Consider the following 9846-nt stretch of genomic DNA (forward strand, 5'->3'; position numbering starts at 1 on the left):
CCCCTACTGATGTACAATAAAAGGTGATATAAGGTACCCCCGCTGATGTACATATGTAATTCTGGTCATCCTTCTGATGTTTAATCTAAGGTGACCTCTGGTCCCCCCTACTTATGTACAATATAAAGTGACCTCTGGTTCCCCCTACTGATATTCAATATAAGGTGAACTCTGTTTCTCCTACTGATGTACAATATAAGGTGTCTGGTCCCCCTACTGATGTACAATATAAGGTGTCATCTGGTCCTCCTACTGATGTACAATATAAGGTGTCCTCTGGTTCCCTTATTGGTGTACAATATAAAGTGGCCTCTGGCCCCTCTACTGATGTACAGTACAATATAAGTTGACCACTAGCCCCCGTATTAATGTAAAATATCAGGTGACCTCTGGTCCCCGTAATGATGTACAAAATAAGGTGTCCTCTGGTCCCCCTGCTGATGTGCAATAAAAGGTGACCCCTTTTCCCCCACTGATGTACAATATAAGGTGTCCTCTGGTCCCCCTACAGATGTATAGTATAAGGTGTCCTCTGGCCCCCCTACTTATATACAAGAGAGGACTTCAGGTCCTTCTGCTGATGTACAATATAAGATGACCTCTGGTCCTACTACTAATGTAAAATATAAGGTGTCCTCTAGTCCCGCTACAGATGTACAGTATAATATTAGGTGACCAGTAGTCCCCGTACAATATAAAGTGACCTCTGGTCCTTCTGCTGATGTACAATATACGATGACTTCTGGTTTTACTACTGATGTAAAATATAAGGTGACCTCTGGTCTCTCTACTGATGTACAGTACAATATTAGGTGACCAATAGTCCCCGTACTAATTCAAAATATCGGGTGACCTCTGGTCCCCGTATTGATGTACAATATAAGGTGTCCACTGGTCCCCCTACTGATGTATAGTATAAGGTGTCCTCCCCCCCCCCCGTGATGCACAATATAAGGCGCCCTCTGGTCTCCCTACTGATGAACAATACAAGGTGTTCTCTGGTCCCTCTACTTATGTACAGTACAATATTAGGTTACCTGTAGTCCCCCTACTGATGTACATTATAGGGTGACCTCTGGTCCGCAAAATGATGTACGATATAAGGTATCCCCAGGTCACCCTATTATGTGCAATAAAAGATTATCATTTGACCCCTATTGATTTAAAATGTAAGGTGACCTATGATCCCTCTGATGATGTACAATATAAGGTGACAACTGGTCTCCCTAATGATGTTAAATATAAGGTGGCCTCTGGTCCCCCTACCGATGTACAATGTAAGGTGATCTTTGGGCCCCTATATTGATGTAAAATATTAGGTTACCTCTGGTCACCCTTTATTATTTCTCGTTTCTGCTAATATATATATTAGAAAGTTGATCTTTATAAAGTTATAAATATGATTATTTTGGAGTAAGACAAAGAAAATTGTCTATCATATAAAATTCAATTAATATATAAGGTGACCTGAGGTCTGCGTATTGATGATATCGATGAATTTACTTTTGTGCCTTTAATGCCTGGAGAGTTCCTAGAATGTTTTATTACTACGCAAATGACGAACTATTTGCGGGGGACCCCAGGTCCTAGTTCAGCGTACGTTTTATCCTTCTGCTATCTATAATCATGTGGTGCACTTTGAACCCAAGGGAATAATAATTAATTTAGAAAAGTAACTTTATAAATATTAAATAAAACTCACTTAAAAATTACTTTGTATTATTTAATTTTATTAAAATATGAATTTATTAAATAAAATATTTTTTCTATTTTTCAAATTCATCCAAAAAGCGGGGATTTATGCATAAATGTAATAATATTAATGAATCATCCCATAATCCAGAGGTGAAGGACGAAAAACAAAGATGGAGTCGTGTTTAGCAGTGGAGAGAGAAGTGGAACGAGTTTTATCAAAATTTAGCGGTCTCCAGGACCACTCGAAGAAAAATTTAGAAGAATTAATTTCTTCCATACAGAGTATTCAAAAAGAACTTAATGAAGGTATGCGTTTCATCCTCCAGAATGTAATATTTTCCATATAAACACCACTGACTTTAGTTCTTTGTCCAGGAAATGTTGAAATTATCTTCTTTTAATACTTTAATACATTCAAGATAGTTTAAAACAATTGCATATAAATCATAAGAATTATTAATAATATTAATTAAATTTAATCCATTTTTACTTATTAGGAGTTCTTAAATTTCTAACTCGAATTTCCTCTGTGATTTGTAGCCCCAACTGATCATGAAATTACACCCACACAGTCCATAATCCTGATGCAGACAATTCGGAAAATAAAAGAAGCCATTTCTAGGATGGGTCAGGAACACAAAGACCTACACAGCACCGTGTCAAAAGTTGGCAAGGCTGTCGATAGGGTGAGATTTTATGCTTGTAAAATGTTTAGTTTCTATTTGAAAGCACATCATAGCATGGATTAAATAAAAAAGAGTTTATTTGTATTAGAATTTAATTTGCTTTATCCATAACATATCACTTTCTCCTCCCAGAATTTTGTGACAGACTTTACCTCCATATCTCAAGACTGTAATTTAGAGGACGAAAACAAGAAACTCCTACTAAATGAAGTGATTGCGGAACATTTCATGAGACAGGGCATGCTGCACATTGCAGATGCTCTGATTGAGGTAAGAGAAACTAATTTAAGCTATTTCTGAATCACATTTGTATCGAGTACCTCTCTCTAAATCATATCTGTTTAAAGTGAAAAAAAGATCCAAAATATTTCTTTTGCATTCTAGGATGCAAATTTAGAAATTGCTGCAGACAAGAAGGAGCCGTTTTTGGAGCTTCACAGGATTCTGGGGGGACTGAAACAGAAGGATCTGAATCCAGCGTTAAGGTGACCAGAGTTTACTGATTCATAGCTGCAGATCTGTAGCGTTATGGCTTTATATATTTGTCTTTGACCGTAACTCTAGAGATCCCATAGTGCAAAAAAAGTGCAATTTATGGCGCAATATTTTTTGCGCTCTTTTGGGGAGAATTTCTCCACTTTCTAGCTTTGGTCAATCAACTACCTTTCACTCCCTAATTGTAGACACATTCTGTAGCCAATATGTATAGTTTATCCACCTCCCAACGATTTATAGTTGTCTCTACATGCAATGAACTCGCTGGATATGAATTTTCAGTAATCTAACAAATAATTTTAATCAAGCGAGTTTATCACTTGTAGAGATGACTATAAAGGGTTGGGAGATGGATAAAATATACAGATTAATTAAATACATGTAATGTGTCTAGAATTAGGGGTTGAAAGGTAGTTGATTGAACGATGCTGGAAAGTGGAGAAATTCTCCCCAAAAGAGCGCAAAAAATATTGCGCCGTAAATTGCACTTTTTTTGCACTACGGGATCTGTAGCGTTATGGTCAAAGACAAATAAATAAAACCATAACGCTACAGATCTGCAGCTAACTGATTCATATCATGACTCCATATATCTAAATATTACTAACCATGAATTATTATGGAGCAGTTGTTTTTAAAGCAAGAGTTTATGGATATGGCATACATGTAATTCCGATATAAAATGACTAATTTAAATTTTCTCTTTGAGCATATTTAAAGTATGAAAGTTAAAGCATGACAAACCTTAATATTAAATAATATTAACTTTATTTATATAGGTGGGCGGAGGAGAACAGAGAACGGTTAAATGAGATTCGGAGCTCCCTGGAGTTTAAGCTCCATCGCCTGCAGTTTATTGATCTCCTTAAACAGGGCCCCTCCCTCCAATCTCAGGCCCTCCAGTACTCCAGGAACTTCGCCCCATTCGCAGACAGACACGCTAGAGGTAACATTCTTGTCTACTGGACAGAAAATTTTTCTTTACACAATATGGATGGACTTTTAAATAATACATTGTTTTTTGTTACATGTTTCTTTAAAGAATCAATTGTCTTTTGATACTTGATTCAGGGAGTTTCCTTTTGAATTTTTATCATAATTTTTCTCCTATAACTAGGATTTTGGTATTTTTAATTTACAATGTAGATATGCATATTCGATACTATGCTGTATAAACAGCAGGGCATTGTTTTCATTCTGTTGTCTTTTCTCCCCTGCAGATTTACAGATACTGATGGGCAGTATGCTGTATCTACAGCAGGGTATTGAGAATTCTCCATACTCCCACCTCCTGGCCCCAATCTACTGGGACGAGATCTGTGATGTGTTTACCAGGGACGCCTGCACACTGCTAGGAATGTCTGTAGAGAGTCCACTCAGTGTCAGGTGAGCAGTTAAAATTATTATCCCCTTGCAGTGGAGTTTAAGGAGATTTAGTTACACATTTGTGTGTATAAATTCTCTTCGAAGAAGGGAGGGCAATATGCTTTGCTGCTGTTGGTCGGTCGGTTGGTCTGTTTGTCGGTCCACTTAGTTTCAGTTCATTTTCTTCGCAACCATTGCACATACTGAAATAAAATTTGGTATACAGATATCTCACATTAATATCTAGGTCAAGTTCTGTTGTGGGTACAATCACACCATTTTTGACAGAGTTATGCCCCTAGGACTTAGAAAAATTTCAATTATTTGCCGTTTCCGTTCATTTTCTTCGCAACCGTTGTACATACTGAAATGAAATTTGGTATACAGATATATCAGATGAATATCAAGGTCAAGTTCTGATTTGGGTATGATTGCGCCATTTTTGACAGAGTTATGCCCTTTGGACTTGGAAAAATTCCAATTTGGGGGAAGTGGTGCATAAGTGTTTTACAAACATCTCTTGTTGGATAGGGGAAGGTGCCTAAATATAATTTTGCTTTTACAGTTGATAAGTATTAAGAAAACTTATACTATATTTATTTTCTGGTTAAAAAGAATTCTTTCCTTTAATACAAAAACCCCCCCCCCCCTATTTATATAGTTATAGTTAACACTGCTCCTCTGTTTCAATATTTGTGCTTGCTGCTTGGCGTTACTACCACTCCTTAAGATATAACTTAACCCTGCTCCTCTGTTTATACAGTTAAATCTTATACCTGCTCCTATTTTCAGTATTCGTGCTGGCTGTCTAGCCTTACCACCACTCCTCTGTTTATATAGTTTTAGTTAACCCTGCTCCTCTATTTCAGTATCCGCGCTGGCTGCCTGGCCTTACCACCACTCCTTAACATCAGACAGGTGATGCAGCAGAGACAGGTGTCTGGGGTCTGGAGCAGCAAGGAGGAACTGCCGGTCAGTACTGGTTAAATGGCACCTTGTCAAATAACCACAAAGTACAATATACTGTGAACCAACTATTACTCGCGTCATCTTTTAGTTGCAATTCATCAGTTTGAAATCAATCTGCGACTATCAATTTCCACAAATAAGTAAACATTTTCTATAAAACAAAACAAAATAAATGGTCCGCGGCGATTAATATTCATGACTTAAAATAGGGCATGAAACTTGCGAATTTTTCTCGCAGCCAAATAAAAGTTGGTTTACAGTCAATAGACATAGAGAAAAAAAAAGATTTCACAAATGTATACATAAGAACATAAATTTCAAACTAAGTTAAGTCTGTGCGATGTACATGTGTTTTGTAATATTGTTACACTGATGAAGATTTTTATGATGATAATGTTGATGATATGATGAATTTTTTGATGAAATGATGTCTATGAAGATGATGTTGATGTAGATAGCAATGTTGATGTTTTTAGGTCACCTGAGTAAACTCAGGTGACCTATTGCTATCCGTTTTCGTCCGTCGTCGTTCGTCGTGCGTCGTTCGTCGTGCGTTAACATTTGAACATTTTCAGCTTCTTCTCTGAAACCACTGAACCAATTTCAACCAATTTTGGCATATAGCATCTATGAGTGAAGATGAACAAAAATTATGAATTTCATGGTCCCTGCCCCCCTGGGGCCTGGGGGGTGGGGCCAAAACCATTAAAATTAGTGCAATCTTTGAAAATCTTCTTCTTTACTCCTGGACATCAAGCAGTCAAACTGTTTGCATGATTGTAATCAGCATTGAGTCCTCTACCAAAATTGTGAAATTCATGGCCCCAGGGTCAGGGGTTCTAGTGCTAGGGTGGGGCTATATAGATTATATAGTGAAAATGCATTATTTCTTTAAAAATCTTCTTCTCTGCTCCTGGGTGTTAAATAAAACCAACTAAGTACATAGTTATGATGAGCAAGAGTGCCTCTTCCAGATTTGTGAATTTTATGGCCCCAGGGTCAGGGGTTCTGGTGTTAGGGTGGGGCTCTATAATGATTATATAGTGAAAATACATTTATTCTATGAAAATCTTCTTCTCTGCTTCTGGGTATCAAATAAACTGACTAAGTATATAGTTATGACAAGCAAGAGTGCCTATTCTAAAATTGTGAATTTCATGGCCCCAGGGTCAGGGGTTCTAGTGCTAGGCCGGGGCTATATAGATTATATAGTGAGAATGCATTATTTCTTTAAAAATCTTCTTCTCTGCTCCTGGGTATTAAGGTAAGTCACTCCTGAAATTTGTTATATCAAGGATTTTTTGAGAAGTATATTTTGGATAAGAACTCATAAAGTGTAACTCAAAATCGCAAAGAAAATAGGGGGTCAGTGTGCATCCTACTGATCTACGGTACATTTAAGTTGACCTTTTTGCACTTAAATTTCATCTCTTTGATTAATTACTTTAACCCTTATTATATTTGATTAGATGTAAGCATGGCAATAAATATAATCTTATTTTACGTAAAATAGTTTGAATAATATTTATCATTAAACAAATCTTGCAAATTAATGCGCGTAAATTATTGTGTGACCTTTTTGCACTAAAAAAAATAACATATTTGGGATATAAAAAACTTAATAGGCAATAAAAAAAATTTTTATATCAAACTTTTTACGACTTGAGTGCTGATCAGTCACAAGTATCGAGTAGTTTAAAATAATGAAAGAAAAAGGTGGGGTCATTGATGTTAATTTTGAAATATTTGTCAAAATATGTGATTTTCAGGCAAAAAATGGTGTAAATTTGACCTTGACTTCTTTAATATATTTTCATTTTTTTGAAAAGTTTGTTGAGGGAAGGTGTAAAACTTAGTCTAAAAATATAAATTAAGACCTATATTAAATATTTTTAGCAATATCAAAACGGAAAATATTCTCCGAGTAAAAGTATGTGAGGCTGAATTTCCATCACATTAAATTTTATAAATGTGCAGATTTGCAGAATTTTCTGCTAAATATCCTTCCACCAAAAGAAATAGTCCCTCATAAATCTTTCTTCTTTGTAGATTTTTGAGCAGTTTTTTCAAAAAAAAAAAAAAAAGTTTAAAAAATTTACATTGTTGTATTTAAAAATGTTATAAAAATTGAATTTTAATAAGTAGTTTTGAAGTAAAAGCTTCTGCGTGAACTTTTCTAAAAAGCTGACGAGTGACTTACCTTAAATAAACTAACTAAGTACATAGTTATGATAAGCAAGAGTGCCTCTTTTAAAATTGTGAATTTTATGGCCCCAGGGTCAGGGGCTCTGGTGTTAGGGTGGGGCTCTATAATGATTTTATAGTGAAAATACATTAATTCTTTGAAAATCTTCTTCTCTGCTTCTGGGTATCAAATAAACTGACTAAGTATATAGTTTTGATGAGCAAGAGTGCCTCTTCTAAAATTGTGAATTTCATGGCCCCAGGGTCAGGGGTTCTGGTGTTAGGGCGTGGCTCATTGATTATATAGTGAAAATGCATTATTTCTTTGAAAATCTTCTTCTCTGCTTCTGTGTATTAATTAGAATAATCAAGTACATAGCTATGATGAGTAAGAGTGCATCTTTTAAAATTGTGAATTTTATGGCCCCAGGGTCAGGGGTTCTTGTGTTAGGGCGGGGCTCTATTGATTATATAGTAAAAATGCATTAATACTTTGAAAATCTTCTTTGCTTCTGGGTATTAATTAAAATAACTAAAGTACATACTTATGATAAATAGGAGTGCGTCTTTTAAAATTGTGAATTTCATGGCCCCAGGGTCAGGGGTCCTGGTGTTAGGGCGGGGCTCTATAATGATTATATAGTGAAAATACATTAATTTTTTGAAAATCTTCTTCTCTGCTCCTGGGTTATAAGCAGATGAACTACTTACATAGTTATGATGTGCAAGGGTTTTTCTTCTTGAATTGTGAACTTACAGGCTCCTGGGTCAGGGATACCAGGGAGGAGGGGGGGGGGGGGTAGGGCTCTTCTTAATACTGAAAATGAATTGTTTGAAATCTGCTCCTTGGTATTAATCAAACATTTTTGATAAGCAAGTGTGCCTTTTCAAAAATTGTGCAATGTGTTGACCTAGGGTCAGGGGTTCATGTTTGGTTTTTGTTCCCCTATCCAGTCCATGGGTATTAAGGAGGCTTGGGGTCAACAAATTAACAACAAATTAACCACCAGATATAACTTAAATGATATGATATCTTTAGCTGTCAACTATCATTTGACAAAGAAAAATTTTATACATATTAGTTTTAAAATTTGATTATTTTTGTTTATCTTTATATGGAGCTCTTCTTTTAAAGGAGATAGAAATAGTCTAAAAATGGCCACGACCACCCAGCCCCTTTAAGTAACCAAACTAAGCAATTGCAAAGTTCATAGTTATGATTAGCAATGGTGCCAGACTGCCAGTCTCTTTCAAAATTGTGAATGCCATAACATCTACCTTAAAACTTGAGCCAAATTCTATCATTTGACAGTTGTTGCATGATTCTCAGGTGACCTATAAGGCCCAAGGGCCTCTTGTTGTAGATAGATATAGACCTTGGCAGAGAGTACAGATACCACTCTATCTTTGTTGATGATGTTAATTTTATGATGTTGATGTTATTGATGATAATATTTGTAGGTGGAGATAGACCTGGGTAGGGAGTACAGATATCACTCTATCTTTGCTTGTCCGATCCTCAGACAACAGAGTACAGATGTCAACCCTCCAATGAGATTGATCTGTGGTCATGTGATCTCTCGCGACGCCCTCAACAAACTCTCAAATAACAACAAGTATGTAAATAATACAACATTTTTATGAGCCTTAACATTTTGTAAGGCAGTAAATTGTATGTGTTTTTATGAGTAAAGTTTTATATCCTCTCTCTACTCCTTAAAAATTGAATTGTCCCATCATCATAAAAAAAAAGACATTGAAGGCGAATATATTTTCCAGATTTTTCAAATAAAAATACTTAGCTTCAATAAAACATTAAACAAAGCATCACTGTGTTAAATATTTATACTCTTTGAAAATAAATGTTGATGAAATGAGTTTTACTCTGTATAATTTTTTATTGCAGAGTGAAGTGCCCCTACTGCCCGGTAGAACAGCTCCCATCAGATGCTAAACAAGTCTTCTTCTGAGTGACTTATATCTCAACGTGCAGCAAACAATGAGGCATGTTTACACTCACATGTATCTCATGATATTCAGAGTGTTTTAACGTCTGGAGGAATAAATCAGTGTGAATGATACAGCAAAAATAAAGAAGGGGGTGTAGATTTCCTGCTATTCAGATTTATATTTGTGATTGGATCTCTTACCAGTCTGATTATGTCTATAGTTCACCCAATATAGAATCAATCAGTCAGCTGTGCTGACCCCTTGTTAAGACTTGTACCAAAGTAAGAATCTTTGTTTTAAAAGAATTACGTTTGTCTCAAGTGAAATATTGGACAGGTGTGATTTATTGGTGTCTTTCATCTGTAAATGATCCATCATCAGAACAGGAAAAAAGACAAAAAATCAGGAAGCCTTTATAATTTCATTGAGAGCCTTGTCTGTTAGATAGGATTTCATCTAGACTGAAGTTACATGTAATCCAAAGGCAATGCAAATCAAAATA

At 35.8% G+C, this 9846-nt stretch overlaps 1 protein-coding gene across 1 annotated transcript; it reads left to right on the forward strand.

The window, feature by feature from the left end:
* Positions 1–1846: 1846 nt before the first annotated feature.
* On the forward strand, positions 1847–9484 carry LOC134239733 (E3 ubiquitin-protein ligase RMND5A-like). Its single transcript, XM_062721885.1, has 9 exons — positions 1847–2001; positions 2236–2381; positions 2514–2651; positions 2766–2866; positions 3656–3822; positions 4097–4262; positions 5111–5213; positions 8856–9010; positions 9301–9484. Exons 1-9 carry the CDS (start codon positions 1866–1868, stop codon positions 9362–9364), a joined length of 1176 nt encoding a protein of 391 aa, XP_062577869.1. The 5' UTR covers positions 1847–1865; the 3' UTR covers positions 9365–9484.
* Positions 9485–9846: the final 362 nt, after the last annotated feature.

This window comes from Saccostrea cucullata, unplaced genomic scaffold (genome assembly GCF_032062105.1).
Source record: "Saccostrea cucullata isolate Sc308-1 unplaced genomic scaffold, CSIRO_AGI_Scuc_v1 ctg1045, whole genome shotgun sequence".
NCBI classification, from domain to species: domain Eukaryota; kingdom Metazoa; phylum Mollusca; class Bivalvia; order Ostreida; family Ostreidae; genus Saccostrea; species Saccostrea cuccullata.

Excerpts from the sequence above, each read along its gene's own strand:
- LOC134239733 (XM_062721885.1), top strand. The coding sequence starts at position 1,866 with ATGGAGTCGTGTTTAGCAGTGGAGAGAGAAGTGGAACGAGTTTTATCA. Across the intron at positions 2,652-2,765 it reads TTGCAGATGCTCTGATTGAG|GATGCAAATTTAGAAATTGC; the intron begins GTAAGAGAAACT and ends TTTGCATTCTAG. Across the intron at positions 5,214-8,855 it reads GCAGCAAGGAGGAACTGCCG|GTGGAGATAGACCTGGGTAG; the intron begins GTCAGTACTGGT and ends TAATATTTGTAG.